At 40.2% G+C, this 23,610-nt stretch overlaps 1 protein-coding gene across 1 annotated transcript in view; it reads right to left on the reverse strand.

Annotated features, from left to right (window-relative positions):
* mcu (mitochondrial calcium uniporter) overlaps positions 1-10,957 on the reverse strand; it is a 94,257-nt gene extending 83,300 nt beyond the window's left edge. Inside the window, exon 1 of the mRNA XM_066678909.1 lies at positions 10,730-10,957. Coding sequence (XP_066535006.1) covers positions 10,730-10,828 — 99 coding nt within the window. The 5' untranslated portion in view covers positions 10,829-10,957. The remainder of the gene's footprint in view (positions 1-10,729) is intronic.
* Between the last annotated feature and the right edge of the window lie 12,653 nt (positions 10,958-23,610).

Raw genomic sequence — 23,610 nt, forward strand, 5'->3', positions numbered from 1 at the left:
CAAGCACAAGCTCCTTACATCATCTTTCTGCTCATTATTTCTCCACTGTCCAAGGCTGTGCACATTAACTCACCAAATACAACCAACCGGCTCTGTGGGGAAGGGAGGGAATTGTTAGCATGCCCAATTGGAGCCTTTGAATTTCTTATCCATGGTGCTGTGTGTGTGTGTTCTTTATTCCTGGCCCCCCAAAAAAAAAAAAAAAAGAAAGCAGAACCAAGTTGAAAATGTCAAGACTGCTGGCTGCTAACACTGGACATGCACAGGACGAGGAATGGACGGTTTCCCATTCAAACTAGTGTTTAATAGTACCACACAGTGCAGAACAGAGCTTTAACTTGGAGTTTAAGAGTGTTTTCACACCTGTAATTTTAGTCCAGTTAAATATAACTCTGGTTTGTTTTCACTCCTGGTGTGATTGGCTTGGGCAGGTGTGAAAGAAGTAATTGCACTCAGATGCGGACCAAATCAACCTCACCGAGACCCTTGAGAGGAGGTGGTCTTGGTCCGGTCCCAAACGAACTCTGGTGTGGTTCGTTTCTGGTGAGAACGTGACCTAACCTATGCCGCAGGTTGTTTACATTCTTGCTCCCGTCTCTGTCAGGTCTGACCAATCAGTGGTGAGAACATTCTCACATGGTTTGCGGTGAAGCGTTTTGGTGCGCTTTGATTTTCCAAGGGGAAAACGCTCAAAGATTACAAGCTTCTTAACTGATTTGGACCAGAACAAACAAACTACATGCGTGAAAGCACCCTAAAAATGTGTTATTGATTCACTGTGGTGTCTTAATGAAGAATTCTACCCATCGGTATCATCCAGTGTCTTCTGAAGTCTAATGATTTCTTGTAGAGAAATGCACTGACTCTTTACATTGGTGATGATAAGATTCAGGTCAAGGTCCACAGCTGTAATGTAGCCATTTCATTGATTACCCAATCAAATAGTGTCTCGAGTTTCTGACGTGGGTTGAGAGTAGTAAAATAGTGATAAATCTCTAGGATTTTGCATTACAAAGCCCTGAAGATACCTCGCTGGTTTCCCTACAACAGAACATTCCTCACTGAACCAAGCTGTTTACATCTTGAAGATTTAATTATGAATAATATTGAAAAGCCCTGGGAAATTCTGATTATTCCCCTTTAAGGCTAAATGAGTGGTGTAACTCTAACACAGTAAATAGTTTAAGTGGAGGTCATATTTGTGTAATACGTAACCACAAATCTTTTGAAGACAGTGAGGTGTATGCCAATGCAAATATTGCATGTATGGAAGGACAACTCATACCTAATCTTGTTCATGTGCAAATGTTCAGTGATTCAGAAACAGAAGCTTCATGTGACATATTGATGCCATAATTCTGTGCTGTGGAGTATGGGATTCTGAATTTTACCCCCAGCCACCCTAAATAAAAAAAAGTATAATTATATATATATATATATATATATATATATATATATATATATATATATATATATACATACACACACACACACACAGACACACCCTGACTGCAAAAAAAAAGACCACCAAGTATAAAAAGAGAATGGAAAATGGTGATTAGTTTCCTGCCAGTAAAATGCAGGACAACAGTATTCCATACAAATTTACAAGATGCCTATAAAACCATTAGCCCACTCCACTTTATTTTGCACACATTTTGAAGCTAAATTAACCTAACCATCAACCAACTATCGGGGGGGGGGGGGGGGGGGGGGTCAGAGAATACCAACCAGCGGGCTTATTATCAAAGGTGTGATTGTAAAATGGATAGCTATAGCTGTGGTTCTGAAATCTGATTGGTTGTGCAGGACTACATTCTAACTGATATAACCATTAGCTGAATTCTGTATTAATGCAATGAAAAGTGTGCTTTGTAGACCAGGCATAAATGAATGAAAAAAAATGTTATCACCCATTACTGCTCAATTCAAGTAGTATGTAAAAGCCATTTCCCACTCAGTGTACTTCAGAAACTCAGATTAGCCTTCTGTACGCTACAGCTGCCTTGGCCTTCATCTACCATGGCCTTGTACTGAACTCTGCACATGGATTTCTATCAGAAAATACTGATGAAATAATTGTCTGTGGTGTAGTACTATCATCTTAAATGTAGCCCCAAACACTACTGTGCATTTTTTCTTAGGTAGTTCTATCCAAAGGTCTATCCAAATACCTACTGAACCCTTATACGTTCAGCCTTCAAATATTAATCAACTTGAATGATAAAAAGGACCTGTTCCCAAAGGAACCATTGTTTATAGAAGACGTTTTCCATCAATTGTTAATCAATTAAATAAATCCCTGGGGTGCTGAGGTGCAAAAATGGGTCATGGGACTGGGAGCAAAAGGTGGAAAGGGGGCAATTCTAGATAATTTGGAGACAAAGCCTATCAGGGGGATGGATGGATGGATGGATGGATGGATATCTAGCTAAATAAATAAATATAAATAAAAAAAATAAAATAAAATGAACACTAGCCCTCTACTCAAGAGTGCTTCCTGCTTCTTTGAATTGTATATGCACGGACGAGCCTGAAGACAGATCAATACACACAGTGTCAGCGAGTGTAATAACACAGACACACGATAGCACCAGTGAACACACAGTCCTGAGCGCAGGGACAAACAGAAACACTTACAAGCATTCAATCATGCAAACAGTCACCCACACACTCAATCACCAAGCCACTATTCCATTCCGCTGTCATCTCAAACTCATTTAGTCACACAGAGGTGACCTCAGGTGACCTTCCTGTAAAGAGCCCGGTCCAGTAAGCCAATTTAGATGTCCGATCGCTAGGAGAGAACATTTGTTCTAGTATCAAACACAATCAAACAGCACAGTAAAGGATGCCTGGAGGCATTAGTGCCCGTGCAGAGGAATATCCAGAAGGGACAGGTAACCAAGCGCCATCTCATCCATCATCACATTGCTCTTGCCCACCTACATCAACTGTCCGCATCAAGGCTACCATGCACCACTGAGCCTTAGAGAAGGGCAGGGTGCTGGCCGTCTGAGCACAGAACGATGAGCTTTCACTTAGCTCAATTACGCCAGAGGTGATTACCATGACCCCCACCTGCTCTGCCTTCCTACAAAGCCAAATATGGCCTGTCCTTCCAGTACCTCACATCAGAAATCTTAAACCACCTCATGCTGATCTGAAGCAGCAGTCGAGAAAAGCTTAATAGAAGAGATAATCAATTAAAACAACAAATATTACAGCCCTCCAGAATTTCACATTATCTAATTCTAGTTATTACATCATTACAGTTGGGTGCACATGAAAGGTCATTTTTGAATAAATTTGCATTCTTATTTTAGAGAAACTGTCTGAACAGTCACCAGGCGAAATGAAGCACACCACAGGAATGACCTCGGACAGCCAGTGACCAGCCGAGGTCACCGATATCAGAGCTTGACTTTTGAGGAAATACCTCAGGAATTTTAATAGCGCTATAAGAAGTGCTGCAAAATGAACATGATGTCTTTTGATGTCAAATCTGAAGGACTATCTGATCTTGACCTAATATGGCTTAAAAATGAAACACTACAATGCATTAAGTCCAATTTGAATCTCATTAAAGAAAACCCTAACTGTTCAGACCTATAAGCCTCAACGTGGTGTACGTGTCCAATACCATTAAACTATAGTAGGATGCCTTGGATCTTTACTGTAAAATTAAATGGCTTCTTTCCCTTCAACACTAAGCCAGAAAAAAAAATATCTATAACTAATTTAAAAGGCACTGTATATGATTCTGGAGAAAGACTCTTTATATTTGAACTCAACAGCAAAACAAGCACATTCACGTAAGTGCACTGCCAAGGTAACAACACTGGTAGCCTTATCTGTCCCTATACATCCCTGGTCCTGTGCATGAGCATGATTGCCCCAGTAGCTAATTGGCTGGAATAGTGTTTCTCTCTCTGAGCCACAAGTTTCTCTGGACAATCAGTGCTCTCCAAGGTTTACAGTTAACAGTTTAATCTAGGGCTGGACAATATGGCCAAAATTCATATCGCGATATATTTCTTAAATAAGATTAACAATATAATTCCAATATGGATAGGAACAGTATAAAATACACTGAAAAACTTTGTATATATTCATGTTTTTAAACTAAATTTAAAACTGAGTGCGCTGAACTGACGACAGCGCCCTGTAATGACCGCCAGTCAATGACAGATGTTGTAAGTAATGTATATTGAAATATTGAAAGTGTGTTTAAAAATCATATCATTGTTACTGAAACATTTTATATTGCGGTATATAATGATATATGGTGTAATCCCCACTCGACTCGCATGGAACCACAAGTGAGCAGATATTAAAATCATACCCGCTTCCAGGCCCCAGGTACCAAATTAGCCTAATACTAAAGCAGACAAGCAGAGTAGAGCCAAGCTGAGTCAAGTGGAAAGGGGTCATTTGTTAGTTTCCCATTTACAAAGACATAGCCTCAACAGCCAGAGTCTCTTTCAGGTGAAAGCTTATGGATTACTATTGATTTAAAATATGATGAGTAATGTTAAGCAGTCAAGACAGTCTATGCTGAGTAGCTGGCAACTCACAGGGCAATTTATCAAATTTTATTTACAATTACAATTTTGGCTTCCAAAGATTATGAAAACAAGATAATCAAGATAAATGATTGTTGTGCCACTTTCAGTTTCACAATGTTGCTCTCTTTTTGTCTTCTGCTATAAATCAAGTGCACCTCATTCCTTTATAGCGGAGTGCTTTCACCACCTCTGAAGGTCCAACCTCACCTTCAGGCATCTCAGCGTCTGACAGAGCATGCCTCATGTTTTCAAACTAAATAGGTATTCTTGATAATTAACCATGATCTCATTACTGACCAAGTAATTATGAATACAAATGTTCAAGTAATTGAGCCACCTTAACAGTGAGCTATTTACATGCTCCTGGCTCTGTGAACTTAAGGACTTCAGCATGGGATGAACCTCAAGGATGGATGGGAACATTTGACACATGAATGAGATGGGCAGGGAAGAAAACAAGGAGTTTACAGAAACACTCCCATCGGTTATGAATGAAAACGAACGTTAGATTTCCATGACAGTTAATTTAAGCATGTGCACATTAACAATGACTATTGCATCACTGGCAGGTTATTAGCTCAAATTAGAGAAATGTCAGTCAATGAAGTCAGAAATTCCCTGCATCTCGTTCACTCTGATAATAAAGAACAAGTCATAACTTACACTGTAGGAAGCTCTAACTGCTCATCACGTCCATTTATTCCATGCAAGGCAACACCAGACATGAGGCACTGCTCATTAAAGACATACTGAAGGCTGAATAATGACCCTTTTTTCCTGCTCACTGAACATTACGATTCTTTACATACAAGCCCTTTTACAGGAGGTATCAGATGCTCTACTCCAATTCCATTGCTAGGATTCTACAAAGCTAAACACATTCAGCAGCATCTAGACTTGCATATAATCACCCACAGGCGAGAAAATAAATAGTACAATACAATACTACACAAATCACAATATACTCATTATTACACTTAAACAGAAATCGAGCTCGTTTCTGCTCTTGCTAAGTTGCTTGAGGAAGGTTTCACCCATAGAAACGAGCTCATACATCAATAAAAAACATGAAAATCCCATCTGCACTGCAGAACTGTAATACCAGGTTTCCCCCTAGCCTCGGTTTCCTGGCAAATCTTATTATTAACATGATTAACAGTCATGGACGATTAATCTTTTTATTAACATGATTAACAATGTATGAATACAAATCAAAAATCATGAAGCGCCAGCTTTCAGGTTCCAAACCTTCCGGCCTTAAACTAAGAATTTAGAGAGAGCCGGCACCATGACATGTCCGAATGTTTTAAACAGTTTGAATTCAGGCACTGTATGGTGTTCTTGATATAGATGTACAGCTTGCTTAATCTTTAAAGTAGTACATGAAATAAAATGAGAGGCTATGGAGTAGCCACACATAAGCTTAAGATTACCTTGCCTAATGCCAACAGTCAGCTAGAGGTATATAAACACCCCAAACACTTGAATGTAAACCAGTGGAGCTGTGTTTGCTCGAGTGATGGCACTCCGTTCAACAACTCTGAGAAGTTAGAGTGGCTGAATGTCATCACATTCTCAAAGTTATGTTCCAACATCTAGTTTAAAGTCTTTAGTCTAAGAGTCTAAACTGTTTTAAGCTGATGCATAGGGGAATAAACTATCTATTCATTTAATTCATTTCATGCAGGACGTATCTGCCAACCCTTGGTCATATAGTGCACACTGATATATTTTTTGATCACTGAAAGAGCAGAATAGTTAGAAGACAACATATTTGAGCTACAGTATTTACACGCCTATTATATTCCTCCGTAACCCTCATCCTAATAGTTATAGACCCAGTTTCTCCATTTTTAAAATGTTTGTATATTGGCATCTATATTTCCACTATACCTTCAGCCCACAGTTCCTATATGAAAGCCCACAAAGAGTGAAGATTACTTTAAACACTGATCTTAACTCTACATTTGCAGGTCTGGATCTCTTGAGTCCCTTGTCCCAGTTTAAAACACAATAAACAACCTCTGCACAAGACCACACATCCTACAATGAACAAACAGAAAGAAAAAAATGGGGCAAAACGTCACAGACTAGGCCTAATTCCCACAGATTTAACTGGCTGGCTACTTTCACTGATAAACTGAGATCAAACTTCAAAACCAGATTTGGCAGGAGATGCCAGTGGAGCCCAAACAGAGTCCAAATAATGGCATTCTAGCAATGACAAATATTACTATACACAAATATGTTGCATAAAATGGAATCAACTCAACTGGGTTTAAATCTTTTCATCCATATAAATCACTACCAAATATTTCTGAATGAATTTAATTTTCAAGAAAAAAAAAACAATCTCTTTTCAGAATCTCTAAAATCTTTAATATAGACTTGTCCATCAAAACTTAGCAGATATGAGATTGAAGTGACACAGTCAGGCCGCATATTTCCTGCTACAGTGTGTAATAATACTAGACATACTTGGGCTAGCAGACAAAACTATTTCATTTGTCAAAAGTGCCATAAAACAGCATCTTGTGAGCTAACCAGGGCCACCATAATGAACATCTAGATAAGACAGTTAGAAGAAACTTTGCAGACAGTTATAAAGCCAAAATAAATCAGGGCAACTATCACGTTCAGTGGAGCTTAATCTACAGCGGAAGGAGCACATCAATACCCTGAAGGTCATTAAACCAGGTGGAGTTGTCACTTTTAGTTAACCACTCACATAGCCCGGCTCTTTCCATGTCCAAATGTTAAGCTGCAAAGGATTAAAAAAAGAGCTTTCAAAATATGAGATCAGTCGATTCATTGGCAATCTCCAACAGCAATAAAGGAAACCCTTCAGTCCATAGCTTGTCCTTAAGAGATGTCAAAAAGCAGAGGGAACGATAATCTCTCACTAAAATCAATTAGACGGGTCCTGGCTTGGAGGCTTATCAATCCCCTCATCACTTGATTGGTGCAAAGACTTGTGCTCCGTGGCACACTCTCACTCTCCACAGAGCTGCCATGTCCTTATCCCGTTAATCCAGATCACCGCAGCCAGCCAGTCAATCAGCAGCAGGGGTTAATTAACTTATTCCAATCCTGATTGGATTAATGTGCCGTAAGGTGGTCCAGGATACTGTGCCCTGCTGGACTCCCCTCAAAAACACATATGCTTACACAGACACCCACAAATACAAAGACTAAAGGGTCAGTGGTCATGACCTCATTAGATCCCTACTACCTCTTTAGAATATATGTTTTATTCAATATGTATTTTTGGGCACTGCCGAGTGTCTAACATTTCATTCTCCGGTTACAATTCAGTGTTTGCTTTCTGAAGAGCTGTTTTTGTTGTATACAGTGTTTCTCTAGAGAGTTGAAAGAGTCTGATTTGGCTTTGTGTCTCAGCAACCGCCGCTAATGTAAGCTAACATTCCTCATTTTTTAGAAATGAGGTATAGTCTACAAAATGAACATGTAGTGATTTATGTAAATCACCAGAAATTATGAGAACACTGTGGGAGATTGCAGTGCACTCGATGTCACTCTAGAATTTCATTGTACTATTTTACAATGTCTTAGTAAGGCCCTAAAACTTAAAAATGGATCCATTTAACACCAGTCACTGACTTTCATAAATCAAGTTTAAAGTTTGGCCCAGAAATGCTGATTTATTTTTGGGTTTTTTTTCGGCAGATGGCATGGGTTCACTCTGTCAAGTCCCTTTGGGGCCTCCCTTTCTCAAATGGGGCAACATTTATTGGACAGCTGCATCAATAGGGAGCCAGTGCAGGTTAAGTGCCTCTCTCCAGGGTCCAACTTGAGTGTCAAGCTTAGGATTCAACCCCTATTGACAATGCCTTTGGTGTAAGGATCTGAGACACACGCATGCTAAGCAATGTTTCCCCATGGTAGATCATGGAGTTTGAGTGGAGGGCCATGTCCTCTGGACCATATAAAACCACAAGCTGAAAGTGTCTGGACCCTGTGACTCCACAAAGCTGCTCAGTTCTTTCAATGAGAGACCTTGGATCTGCCAATCTACCTTTGGAATGTCACTGTTTTGGAATCCGTCATAGAGAGGTGTTGTTTAACCCTTGTTCTACTTGCAGCTAGGCAGATGAAGACAGGCCGGTTTTGCAGTCACTGCACTGTCGCACGCTGACAAGCTCCTGTGAGGAGTCGCGTCAGCCACGCTTGACCGGGCAGGAAGCCCCTGTAAATGCAGACAGGGCCAAAAATACTGCCTGACAGAAATGAAACAAAAACCTGATATATGAAGCTACAGATGGATTTATGCTCAAACCAGATGAGAGTCAATCTACAGCAGAAAGCTCCCTACTGTGAATCCACACAAAAGATCACAGATAGCCAAGGCATGTGTGCTTAAAAGGTGTCTTGTGAGTTTAAATTATTAAGAGAGGAATCCCATAGGTAATTTTAAGCAAGAATCCAAAAGTTCATAGGTCCTATAATTCCCTCTTTCCTCTACTTTGATTTCCTAATTCCGCTTGCCTTCTTGCCTCAACGCTTAAAGAGGCACTTCAGAGTTGAAATGTAATAACTGCACTTTGCTTCACTGAGCCTACTGACTATCTGTGGACTGTAAATCTGCATAGGAGTGCCAGAGCGCTGGGAGTTTAAAAAAAAAAAAAAAAAAAAAAAATCAGCGAAGCTTGTAAAGGGAAATCCAGAGGCTATCCGCTCTAGAGGGAAACACCTAAAAAGGGAGGGGTCAGAAGGAACTCAAGAAGAGAGTGTAATCTGGACCAATCAGCTTTGGAGTAGAGGAGAATACTTAAAGGGGAATTAAAATGTTTTTTTTCCTTTTTTTCCAAATCTATGTCATTCATCCATTAATATGTTAGAAGGAATGTGTGGTTTGACGTGAAATGTTCCCTTCTAAAGAAGGCAGAACCCGTCCTAGTGCTGGTGATGGGAACCAGATGTCTGAAGAATTCAATGCTTCTAAAAGCAACTGCATGGAAAGCTATTTCCTGAAATGGTGATGCATAAATACTTGTTGTATGATCTGACTTTAATGTATTAGTGGGTCCAGCTTGGGCAGTTTAAGACCAAATAGTGCCAGAGAAAAGTTTACCACTATTATTGCCATAACTGACAAGAAAAGGCAGATGTGTGTAGGTTCACTGGTTGTTGTGGATAGTAAACACAATGCTTATATTTGCATTTTATATATCACATAGTTCTGCACAAAGTACTATTTCACATTTAATCTTGTTAGTCTTGCTGAATGACTTAGTTTAGTCAGCTTACAGACAGAACTGCCATCAAATTGGTGGGATTTCCCTTTAAGCCTGTGAGTGTATGAATAGCTGAGTGTGTCTGAGAGAGAATACCTGTGTGTTTGTATGAGAGAGAGAGAGAGAGAGAGAGAGAGAGAGAGAGAGAAAGAGAGAAAGAGAGCTCTGTGAGTAGCAATGCCGCACTATCAGAGTCTTCCCTCACACACTGCAGAGGCTCAGTCTCCATTCACATAGTGCAGTAGGGAAGATGTATATCTGATAAAGACTTCAAAGCATAAATAAAAGCTTTGTGGAAAAGCTAGTGTGGCGAAGAGGCCCACTTAGGTGCCCCCGTGTGTATCTGTCTGTTAGTACATATATGTGTGTGTCTAGTGCCCTGTTTCCACTCAGTAAAGTTGAGTGCACTGTTGCATTCAAGGTTATCCCATCAAAAAAAGAGAGAGAAAGACAGCAGTCTCACTCTTTACTCCCGGCCCTCAGCACCGTCCATTGCTCGGCTCTAACCGGACTCTAGGATTTCACATGAAAACGTGCCATTAATGAGAATGAATGTACAGTATCTGTAATAGAGCTGCGTCCTGTTAGCTCTTACAGTACACGTCTCACAAGCTCAAGCCCCAACCAAGAAGCTAATAACGCAATGTCACAACTGTTTACTATTCACCGGCCATAGCCCAAAGACCCCAAACACGCCAAAGACTTAGACGAAGACTGGAAGGGATATCGCGGCGACGCTACGAAGCCGCAATAAACCTACTCAATTAAGTCGTTAGCAGCTACTTCCTTAGCGGGGTCGCGGCAGAATGGTTACGTTAACCAGAAGAAGCAGCCCTCGTCCCCCGCTCTCTTTTCCCGCAGAAGAGAAGAGCAGAGAGCCCCCCGGCGCTCCTCCGCGGCTCTTACCGTGCTGCCGTGTCTCTGAGGTCGGTGTGTGGAGAAGGGAGACGACGCCGCCGCAGCGCTGCTTCGGGACAGCAAGAGTCTGCACACTTTCGCGGCCATCTCTGGAGTGAGTGCCAGGCAAAGAAAGCAACTGCAGCGGACAAACTGAGAGCCGAGCGCGGAGGGGAAAGGGAGGGGAACCGGGAGGAGGAGGGTTAACTATACTGGGCTGGTCTACAGCTTCACACACACACACGCACACACACGGCGGAGCTGGTCTACACTTGTGAGGACTTCCGTAGACCCCTGTATGGCTGTAGCCAAGTAAAACTACCACCAGAGCTGCAAATTCGGTCTGCGGAGGGACCAACGTCTTACAAACATCTCGGTGCAACAAATTTACATCTAAGTACACTTTCAGTTAGACTTCCTCATGTTAATATGTAACGTTTAGTTTGTCAATATTAAACAAGCATTATTATTAATACCGATTCAGAATATTCACCCAGCATCTTAAATTTAGTTTTTCCTCTATTTGTTTAACTTTCTTTTCTGTGCACAGCGATAAAGTATGATAATGTTAGTTATTCATTCATTCATTCATTATCTGTAACCGCTTATAGAGAGAATAAACTGTTGTTCCGAATGCCCATTAGAAGCATTGTTAACACACAGGCAGGGTTGGCAGAGATTGCACAAGAACATCTGAGAAGGTAAGGGGACGTTATGGCAACCATTGCAGGATGTTACAGCAATGTTCCCTGAGGGTTTCAAACATTTAAATGGTCGTTTACACGTTGTGGCAACGTTCTATGAACCGTGTGCACAAACAAACGCGAGTCCTGTTTCCATAAACAAAACTCCCATGTAAAACTACTGGTGGGACTGGTCAAACACACACACACACACACACAGCGAAGCTACAGTTTTAAAAAAGAAAGTAAAAAATAAATGGCACCACAACAAAAACAAGAAATATTCCCGTATTTCACCCATTCGTTGCCGCAACAACCACAGACTGCTGAAAAAGGCTGCCGTTATGAGAAGGGGAAATATGAAAACAGCGATGTGATTGGTCGGGAGGTTACCTCCTGGCAGTGCACGAGCAGTACTTCAACCAATCAGAAACGGAGATTAGGTCTCGTGCAACTTTAAAGGGAATCCCGCCTATTTACCAAATTTTCCTCTGCATAAACATTCGTGAACACGAAAACATGGTCGTTCCAAATAGTTTAACGCGCTCTTTCACAGATAAACGCAGAGAATTACTCTCAAATCGCTCCCTGCTCCCTACATATTGCACTATATGAGTTACAGATTTTCTTTTTTTGACTTTGACTCAGCAACAATGTACTATTTGTCCAACTGGAATTTCTGCTGAATACCTAAAGTCTGTTAGACCTGACATAACCTGTTTAGGTAGAGAAGCCATTTTCAGACATAGTATTCTTTGGAAGAAAGGTCATTTGTGATTTTGCCAGAGAGTCAGAATGGTTTACAACAGAGGCTCACTCACATAAAGTTGTTGGGCCTATAATAAATGGTTATGAATACACTGCCACCTGCCTGAGTTATTTTAAGACATTTTGGATTTAAATATATGTATTAAATCCTTTTATTGGGGCCTGGTCATGCTTGGTTATATAAAGCAAAATAATACCCAAGGATAATTTATTTAATTTATTTAATTTTTTTATGTTGTTTAGCTATTTTACAATTTAAAAGACAACAGGTTAAAAGTTATGTATATTTTATAGATAAATTAAAAGCAAACAACATTTCGAATCCCATTATTGTTTGAGATCATTGACTAGCTGCTTAAAGCAAGAAACAACCTTGAATGTGTTAAAGATTTCGGCATTATTTTATTAGCTTAATTATTGTTATTTATTAGAATTCCAGAACCTATAATTGTAAGCAGATATTATAAGTACTTTGATTGTTCTGAACTTAGTTCAGGAAGTTAAGAAGTGACACAAAAGAATGAAGAGGTTTGTTTAATGCTTCTCCAACTGCCTCACAATCCACATGTGAGAATGATTCGCCAAATGCTAAGCCATTGTGATTAGCCAGTTGGTGTTGCATTTCAATCAAAAGATGATCCAGTTTTGGCATTACTGGGAGGCCAATACACACAATGTCCTTCGTCTCTACTGCAGAGTCACCATGTCACAGTTGCGCCACTGTGTCGTTCACTCCCAGATTCTTGGCACTAGATCTGTCCCTTCCATTATATTATTACTTTTCTATTATTAGTTTGTCCTTCAATATGCTCTGTGGTTATGTAGGGCAAGGAGGTGCTCGGACAACTCCGAACTGATCGATCCAACAATCTCACTCACCCTAGGCCTTCTCACAATGCCCTAATGTAAAATATTGATAATTTATTAAGCACAATTCATCAGGTTGTCTCCTTGGGTGCTGCTGTTGGCTGATGACTGAGGAAGACGCAGAATAAAAAGTGAACAACCACAGAAAACTAGAAACTAATTTTACCATTTACACTTAAAATGTTTACACTTAGTTATGTTTGTGGCGGGTGGACTATTCTCAGTCCTGCAGTGACACTGAAGGATTTAAAAACTCCAAGAGCACTGTTGTGTCTGATCCACTCATACCAGCACAACGCACACCAGCACACCACGTCAGTGTTACTGCAGCACCGAGAATGATTCATCAGCCAAATCCTACTTGCTCTGTTGTGATCTTGTAGGGGTCCATTGAAGAACAGGGTGAATAGGTGATCATAATATTTTGGTTGATCAGTGTATGTAACCAGCTAACTTCCCCCAACAATTCACAGACATAGCAGATGTCTGCTATATTTCCAAAGGTTTGTAGGCAGCAACTATTTCATGCATTTAGACATGTTATATAATGCAATAAATACAAAAATGTGAGATGTGTTAATTTTCTTTAAATATTTTTTAAATAACAAACACACAGGAAAAGATGTACAGTGCTTTCACTGACCAAACTGATATTGTAAATAAAAAATCAGATTTTGATGCCTCCATCACACTCCATAAAATGTGGACTACTCTGGAACACCACATTTTCTTTTAATGACTTTTTAATAATTTAGGAGATGGGGATACTACTTGTTACAGTTTTGCAAGCTGAATTTCTGCACATTCTTTGTGACACAAGGTTTCACTCGCTCAAAAAGCCATAGGCTTTTTCCCCTTTTTTTAAAGATCCCAGTAATTCTAAATTTGCTTTTGCTGATTTGCATATTCCAATACTTCTCTATGCTAGAAATGTAATTCTTAGATTGACTTTATTATGTCTTATAAAGCTAATTTACTTGTGCTAAGGTCCTTATCTGTTGTTAATCTGGTTCTGGGATTTTCTTCCTGGGATTGGTGCATCATTTGTAAATTGCTGTCAGGCGCCTGATACTGATTGTTGTTGCTGATTGTGATCATTTCCTTGCATGCAGTTCATCATTAGATGACCAGTGTGGGTACTCTCAGACAGGAGGGGACTCATCAAAATCAATAAAGAGTCTGAGATGACTGTGAAATGACAGGCATTATCTGTGTAACTCAAGTAGCAACCACTGCTTGATCCCCAAGTCTCTTCTCTGAGGTGCAAAACGCTGCAGTGCAGGGGTGATGCAATTTAAATGCAAATCAATTGGTTGAGACGAGGCCACACCACACTCAGTGCTGGAACTGGGCATCCCCAGAGAGGAATGCAGTTTGGAATGTTTTCACAATCTTTGTAGAGATACCATAAGAGTTAAAACATCTAAAGAGAATAGTAATGATCTTTTGGAGACTGGTTGGTGATAGATTTTTTTCTGCATCTCTGCTTTTATGATGTTATAGTTAAACTAAGTTAAATTAATTTTGGAGAAAGCACTGACTTCTTTGATGCACGATGTCTGAAGATATTAATAGGACGTTTGCCCACCACAATGCAAAGAAACCCTCTACTCTTCTTTAAAGGCCTTAGATCTTGAAAATCACTGTAAGAATTTGATTGCATTTAACCACAAGGGCATTAGTGAAGTCTGGTACTGATGTTGAATGTGATTACTTCAGCAACAACTGATTACATAGTGATTGAATGGTCCTCCACCGTGACCCTGAACTGGATAAGCGGTTACAGATAATGAATGAATGAATGGTCCTCCATCACACTGGAAAATACAGCTCTAATGTAGTTGACACTTGGCATTGTGTACTCATGTACATACGGTTACAAGTGTCTCATTCTATTCCCAGTGCACTGCCTTCAATAACTCTTCGAGTACTAACCAGTGCTAAAGTGTTGCAATGCCACAAACTGTAAATGAAAATAAAAAAACTTTAGCTTTCTTTGTATTATCAAACAAAAATACATATTTTAAAAGGAAATTGTGACTATACTTCTATTAATGGCAATGTAGATGATTCTTAAGAATTAATATTCTCACAGCAAAACTAACTCAGCCTAACTTTTGTGCTCATAGAGCTCTGCATATTTTAAGGTGGAAAGGTATGTTTGAGGGAAAATAACTCATGCTGTCTGTACCTCGCTAAAAGTGAACTTGTCTGTAAGTTTTTTATACACTGTTTGGATTACCACAGAATCTCATTTATAATTCAAGTTATTCTGTAGCACATTCGTTAATGCAGTTAGCCATCTCCTGAGTTTGGATGCATTTCCACAGCCAAAATAAGCCAACATTACCCATCTATTGAGGAATAGAGCAATCCTCATTTCAGCTCCAACCCCATTTGAGTAGGAGTTCTACAGGAGTAGGAGGGTAGGTACATGTGCTTTGCTTGACGTAAACAAGGATTACTGACGTGCAGACTGACCAATTAAATGTTTACAGTGAAGGTTATCGACCAATAACGTAGCTCTACAGTCAGACGGTCCAATCAGAAGATTTTAGGTTACATCACCACTCCCCCTTCTCACTCAAGCGAACCAAACGGAGAAAGGGAGGGCGGGACTAGTTTGTGAACGAAACACTTCTCGAAATTCTATGTAAGTTCTAGAAAAACAAAATCCCGGACGTTTGTGAAATTCCGCCCGGATATTTTTTTAAGTATAAAAAGAGGACATGTCCCGGTAAAAGAGGACGTCTGGTCACCCTAGTTTAATTGTTTACAGACACTGGGGCTTCAAGTACGCAAACAGACTGGAGAGCTAGCCAATTGTGAGGAGTCGCAAATTACAGTCATGCCTTCGGATATCAGTGGAGAAAGCCCATTGGAGATGTAGTCGCCGTAACGGTCCTTTCTTTAACGATCATGAGGAGCTTTTAGCGGCACATTCAGGGTGTGTCTCAAATCACTCCCCATTCCCTACTTAGTGGTGATCATATCAGCTCATGGGATTAAAACCAAGCACAAAATATTTAAAATTAAGTCATTCAGCCGTGGTTCAAAATGGATAGTGTATAATGCACTGTTTGGCTGGTTGTAACCACCAAGTTACCGCCGTACTTACAGTCCACTACAAAGGGAAATATGCGTACATTTGAGTTGTATGAATACAAGAAAAAATAAATGTGAGAAAATATGTATTTTTATAATACCCTGAAATGGAACTTAATTTACATAAAACGTGTTATATAGTGATATTGATCGTTTTCAGTATATGAATGGACCTATATCAGGATATGAAATTGTGGTCATATCACACAGCCCTACTGGCTGCATAAAGAGGAAATATTTTAATTACTGTGCTTCCTGTCAGCTGCAGATGCAGAAATGCAGAGTTGAGAAGTGATATCAGTTGTGTTGCCCTCTATTTCATCTTTGTGAGCAGCAGACCAAGACCAAAGCTGTTGAAGTCCCGAGGCTTTTTAAAACAGTAATGTTTACAACAGCTGAATTATGCTATCTCACCATAGGATGCCATTAACATAGCCTAAATTCTCTTTCTGCCCCAGCACCCCGTTCAGCTTAATATCTTCAAATTTTGACTTGCCTATTTTAGGCCGATGTAAATTCCATGGGGAGCTGAACCTGCCACTAGAAATAAAATAATATTATTTTTCAGCCTGGTTACATAACCAATATGGTGGACTCTCTTCCATATCTAGCCTCCTCTTGCTTACATTGAGTTGCCTGTGTCATTTTTTCTTGCAGTAACAGACACATATTTTATACAAATAAGATGAATTTTTGGTGCATATTTTATTCACTTTGTACATCAATAGAAAGAGCACTGTCTAGAGATATCTTATAATCAGTTAACTTAACTACTTTAAGGAGCACACATTGTAGACACAGACATGAATCTGGAAAAGCTGCCCGTGAGTCGAAGATCACCATGCTCTACGCCATGTATCAAGTAGATGGGTATAATCCTAGGAGCAGTGAAACTGTGTTCTTTTGAGTCATGGAGTGTATGCTGTTACTGCAGCAAACAAACAAACTCCCTATTAATTTGCCTGAATTCAGATGCCATTTGTCCTATATCATAATAATAATATAAATATTTAATTATGCAACAAATTAAAATGTGGACTTTAAAACCATAGTCATGATTTTAATTAAAAACACATTTTATAAAATTCTGAGGATGTTTCCTCACCATTTGCTAGCTCTCCAGTTTGCATGCTTGAAACCGGCCTAATGTGTTACGAAGCCCCAGTGTCTGTAAATGGCAAAAGTGTCTCGGTCCGGTATGCTAAGCTTTCTCTCTCTGCTCATGGCATCTGTTAAGGCAATGAGGAAAAGGCATCTCTTAAGACAATGAGGTAACCTCCAAATATTGAAAATATCTAAATTTGGGAGAGCGCTAACTGCATGGACTCCTGGACATAAAGAAACAAGAGAACAGCATTTCCCCATAATCGTAGACATTGCCTTTAAGTACTGTTATGTTCCCACAGAGGATGCCATTACTTCTGCACTTCACCTGAGTTTAGAACATCTGGAAGGAAAGAATACACATGTGCGCATGCTGTTTCTGGACATCAGTTCAGTGTTTAATACAATGATCCCACAACATCTGCAAAAATATACAATAAGCAACATACATAAGCAAAATGGCCCCCCTTGGCTTCACCATCCACCTGTGTATCTGGCTACAACGTCTCCAAAGTCATCTCTTTGAGCACCGGCTACCCTCAGGTGTCCTGAGTCTGCTGCTGTGCCAGGTCCACTACCAACCACATCATAAAGTTTGCAGATGACACAACAGTAGTGGGCCTAATCGAGGATGACAATGGTCTGAACTACAGAGAAGAGGTGGACCATCTGGTTGACTGGTGTGAAACCAACAACCTAGTCCTGAATGTTGAGAAAACCAAAGAGATCATCGTCGGCTTCAGGAGGAGCTAACCCAACCATACAACACAGCTCATCAAGGACACAGCAGTGAAGGTAGAAAGAAAAACCAAGTTCCTGGGGGTACAGATAATGGACACTATGACCTGCTCCACTCACACTGAAGCTCTGGTCAAAAGAGCCCAGCAGCGCATGCACTTCCTGAGATGGATGAAAAGATTCTCACCACCTTCTACAAAAGAACTGTAGAGAGCCTACTGACCAGTTGCGTTTCTGTCTGGGCAGGAGCCTGCAGCACCTCTGACTCGAAATCTGTGCAGAGGATGGTAAGGACAGCTGAGAGAATCATTCGGACTTCACTTCCTCCCATACAGCACACTACAACAAGTCGCTGTCTGACCAGAGCTCAGAACATAAACAGTGACCCCTCCCACCCCCACCATGGACTGTTTTCACTGCTAGCCTCTGGGAAGAGGTTTTGAAGTCTTCAAAGCACAACAGCCAGGTTCAGAAACAGCTTCTTCCCACATGCAATAAGACTGCTGAACTCTAGATAGATGCTGCTAAATCCTCTTTTGATTACTCCATACCTGGGAGCTACAGTGCATTACACCCTCTTGTATATATACTTACTTATTTAAAATTTATTCAACTGTTGACATAAATATGTTTACATATGCATCACACTTTGCACTATATTATTTTATTCTCCCGAATTTACTATGAGCCTATTCAACATAATTAAATGTGCACTGTACAGTGTAGATTTGAATGACAATAAAGTCTGTCTAAGGCTAAGTCTAAGTCGCTAAAAGGTAAATTAACCCAATAAAGTAATATACATCACATAAAATAGTGACATGGACTTAAGAAAATATGAAATCCGAACACCTCATATGATGTATGAGATGAGCGTCTCTTGTGGGTTTGAGGATTTGTTATTTGTCGTGTGTGCTGGCTGTGACTAAAAAAAGTGGCTGCGTTTGTGTCTCACACCTGTTGCTGAGTCACACGGCCCTGAAGGCCCCTGCCTAACAACCGCACAAGGCTAAAACAATGGCTGACATTTTTGCTCCGCTGGCTCAGAGCCGTTGCCATGGGTGACATTCACACTTATTGTATATTCTTCATGCACTGAACACGCCCCCAAACTTTTACTGCTCTCTTCTGAAAGCCAGTGTTACCACATAAACCTGGCAGGAAACAGTGAGAAGAACCAAAGCTTATGTCTCACTGATTGCTTCGGGGTCAGAATCTAGTCGTTCAGCTGGGAGATATAAATGAGAACATACTGGCTTACACAGCACAAGGCTGCTGACAGTTAGGCACAATACAATGATTGATCAGCAATTTATTACATGTAAAACAGTATTTAGGAGCATTAAAACCAAACTGATATGAATGAGGACAATGCAAGGCATATAAATGGCGACCACAGGCCTAGAGAAGACATTTTTAACAGTAAATTAATGAGACACCTGTATGACAAACACTATGTCCTTTCTTTCAGTCCCACATGGTCAATATATAGAAATCATTCATTCATTCATTCATTCATTATCTGTAACAGCTTATCCAGTTCAGGGTCGCGATGGGTCCAGAGCCTACCCGGAAGCACTAGGTGCAAGGTGGGAAAACACCATGGAGGGGGCTCCAGTCTTTCGCAGGGCGACACACACTCACATATTCACTCACACCTATGGACCATTTTGAGTGGCCAATCCACCTACCAGCGTGTGTTTTTGGACCGTGGGAGGAAACCGGAGCACCCGGAGGAAACCCACGCGGACACGGGGAGAACACACCAAACTCCTCACAGACAGTGACCCAGAGCAGGACTTGACACCACAACTCTAGGACCCTGGAGCTGTGTAACTGCGACACTACCTGCGCCACCAATAGATTTTGAATGAGGCAAATTACAGGGCCGCCAGCCAGAACAGAGGTCATTTACATCCTGTTTTTTAAGGTTCAGAACATACAAAATTTGAATGTGCTGTATGCAGAGCATTCAATAAATATTGATTTATTTTTGCTGTTTCACATTATTTAGGTAGTAGCCCACTCAAAATTCAGGAGACTGCTAACTGCATGAATGCCGTGGTATGCATAGTGTAGGCCATTTAGCCTACAGTACGCTAGCTCTACTGGATTTCTTTATAGACATTATTAATCTGCATAATTTATTTCACAACCTGTTTTAAAGCGAGGCACAAAACAAGGCAGTGGTTTAGAGCATATTTTATTTACACAAATGTCAATGTTCAAAGCACAGTTATAAAAACAGGCTGTTTAATGCTGAAAGGTTGATTGGATAATGATTATGTAAAAATAAATAGAATGTTTTTTGGTGCATAATACCACACAAGAGAAATAAGTGGATCATGATCACAAAAATCGTATGCGTTATCAATGATGTGAAGCACTGGATAGAGCCCTCATTTCTTACACGTGACTGTATGGAATAAATATCACTCCAGGACTTCTGAAGGCCCAGGTATTTTACTGACTGTGAATATGAATCATAGTCTAAGAACATTTCAGTCAGCTTTTAGAAACAGAAATCAGTGTTACTGACAGGTAATGTTATGAGCTTAGTTCTGGATCATAAATGTCACTCCAACTTATCCCAAAAATACAGAATAGCAGACAAATGTTGGGGGCTTTAATTTACTTCAACAAAAGCATTCACGAATGAGCAGTGAGGAATAGAAACACTGTTTTTTAGCCAATTTTGCTTGGTTCTCTTTCTTCTGTGTTTTGATTTATTATTATTATTAGTTTTTTTGTTTGTTTTTGCCATATTGTGGCACACAGGTCCAGTGCTGTGATTGGAAAAGGGTCAGTTTAATTCTGAAGTGTCTGCACTCTATGTAAGATACACCACAAAATCTGAACAACTTAATTTATTCCGTGTTTTTTGACTTAGGCAGCCCACAAAAAATTCCCTAAAAAATGTGAAAGTGCCCCAAAAAGTCTCTAAAAAGCAATAAAATGCTGGAAAACATTTGATATGACCTTTTTCAAGATATAGACTTTTGGCACTCTTTCAAATTACATCTTAACACTGACATTAACTGTGAAGGGTCTTTGTGATGCAGCACTTGAAATGTCAATAAAGCGTTTTTATAAAAAGAAAGCTATTGAAGATTCAGAGGAGATATAAACCTCTACTGTCACCTTACTCCCACTCTTTCTCTCTCTCTCTCTCTCTCACACACACACACACACACACACACACACTATTTCACTGACATGCTCTTGGAAGAAAGCAAACACAAAGGTGCAGGCAGGCCAAGCCTCTTAAACATTACTTAGTGCAAATGCTTTTGAATATCCACCTCAAGGTCAGACTTCAAGGAAAGTGCCAAAGTCCAGTGTGAAACAGCAGGTCCACTTAAAGCTGCACCTGCAGGGCGTGGCTAGCCAACAGTGAAAGTGGCTGAGGCTGACACACCTGACCTAGCACACATTATTCATACAGACTGAAGAGCACACAAACGAATAAAAGACTCCATCCATTATTCTGCCTCCGTGTTGACTAATTAGACACCCCTCTGCACTCCTAGTCTAGCTGAACACCCACACATGCACAAACATGCAGGTCTTCCCTTCAGATAAACATCAGTGAAACACAGATATAAACTCTACAGTGGTTGTATTACATTAGCCCCCTTAGGCCATCTGTCCAGTGTTTTCCTCGATTTTCACACAAACGTCCCAGAATCCCACCACTTTCATACACTTTCATACACAGACAAAAGGCACGGTAGAGGTACATTATTGGTCACTAAAGGTACAAAGTGTAAATGTACCTTTAAAGGCGCAACAGTGGTTTTAAAATCCAGTTGTGTTCCCTAAAGCTACATTCTGTTCTCCAGAAGGAGAGGTGAATATTGGTAATCTTTCACCATACAACTGTTTCAATATAGAACATTAAAAAACAATATATAAGTCCTGGAGATGAAATGGAGTGTATGAAATCAACACTTTAATATCAACTCATTTTAATAGAATAAAACAATTACATTCCCTAACTCAAGGTACAAAATATTTACCCCTGAGGGTACTACCATAGTGACAGCAAAATGTCCCACAACAGTGACAATTTTTCTGTCAATGTATCTATAGTTTATATAAAACTACCTCTTGATATCCAGTCTTGGCCTTCTAAAACCATAAGTGTGTTACTGATTCGAAATAAAAGCCATAATCTAACAAGGTTTCAGCTGTTAGAAACAGAAATCTGTGTTAGTGAGGTCAGGTGATGTAAGCTGACTTGTTCTGGATCACAAAAACAAATGGGGGTGGGGGAAGAAAAGGAACAGCATTCCCTCAATATCCACGGCTAATGATCTACTGGTCAATGGGAGCCAAGCTGGCTGTCTCCTACTCTGGCTGTAGGTTCACTGCCCCTAATCACTTGTATGCATGTGTTCGCTGTGACAGATGGGTTCAATATGGAGTCCAGATTACATTTTACTGCTATGCAATGATGATAAACTCAATACAAATACTAGGGCTTTATTCTCTGCTTCCCTATGTGACCACTGTAAGACAGTTACTGACCAACTTTTATTTGGATGGTGATGCATTCTCAACCCAGCAATTACAGCAACCCTGTGGCAAGCTGGTGTTTGTTGTACTCTGTCTGTGTCATGCACAGTGGCATTGCTTGGGTTTTTTACACTTTACCCTTTCCCTGCTGGGATGAAGCCTACCGAGCCTATGGAGCCAAAAGTGGTCCTGTGGTGGGAAACTGACTCCTAATAAAGGACCAGAATCTGGCTAACACAGACTGTGCATACAAAAATATTAACAAGTGTCACTTTGTATCCAACTATACACCTACAAACTAGGTCTGTCTAAAATAGCAATCAGTAATTTATTCATTAATCTTCTTTAACTGCTTCATCCTGATCAGGCTTGAGGATGGTCAGGAGCATACCTGGAATTACTAAGTGCCAAGCAGGAACACAATTTGGACATGGTGCCAATAAATTAGATGTTTTTGGACTGTGGAACCAGGGGGCATTTAGAGAAAACCCAAGCAGGCACAAGAAGGACACACCAATCTCTTAATAGACATTGCCCCAAGGTATTGATAGAATGTGTGTGTGGCAGTGAAACTACCTGTAGCACCATCATGCTACATTAAGTAAATCTATTCATACGGCAAATCAAATGAAGAAGACTATGTTTAAAGACTATCAATAATCTATGGCTGGTTGAACTTTATCTGTTATTAAATCAGTAACAGGTCTTCAGAGTAAACACTGGGAGTGTGAATATTTGTTGCTAGCCTACTTCTAAACATCCTCATATTACACTGCAGTCCTTGTAACCTGAGAATATCTCTTAGATATAAACACACACACACACACACACACACATATCAACACCCCCATTGTTTAGAGTTGATGTTTTACAGCATGTAAAAATTCAAATGGGTGTCGTCTTTCACTATCTTTCTAAGATAATTCCACTGCTCTTTCAGCTGTAAAAAGGAGCTAGTTGCATTTACTATGCATTTTAGGACTTGTGTTGTGCAAGACAAGCACTCTGCAAACAAAACAGTCCCAGAGCTCAGCAGTGGGCCCTGGAGTGAATCATACAGTGTACCAGCAAAACTTCTATAATCAACCACCAAAGGCCAACCTTTCA

This window comes from Hoplias malabaricus, chromosome 8, assembly GCF_029633855.1.
Source record: "Hoplias malabaricus isolate fHopMal1 chromosome 8, fHopMal1.hap1, whole genome shotgun sequence".
NCBI lineage: Eukaryota > Metazoa > Chordata > Actinopteri > Characiformes > Erythrinidae > Hoplias > Hoplias malabaricus.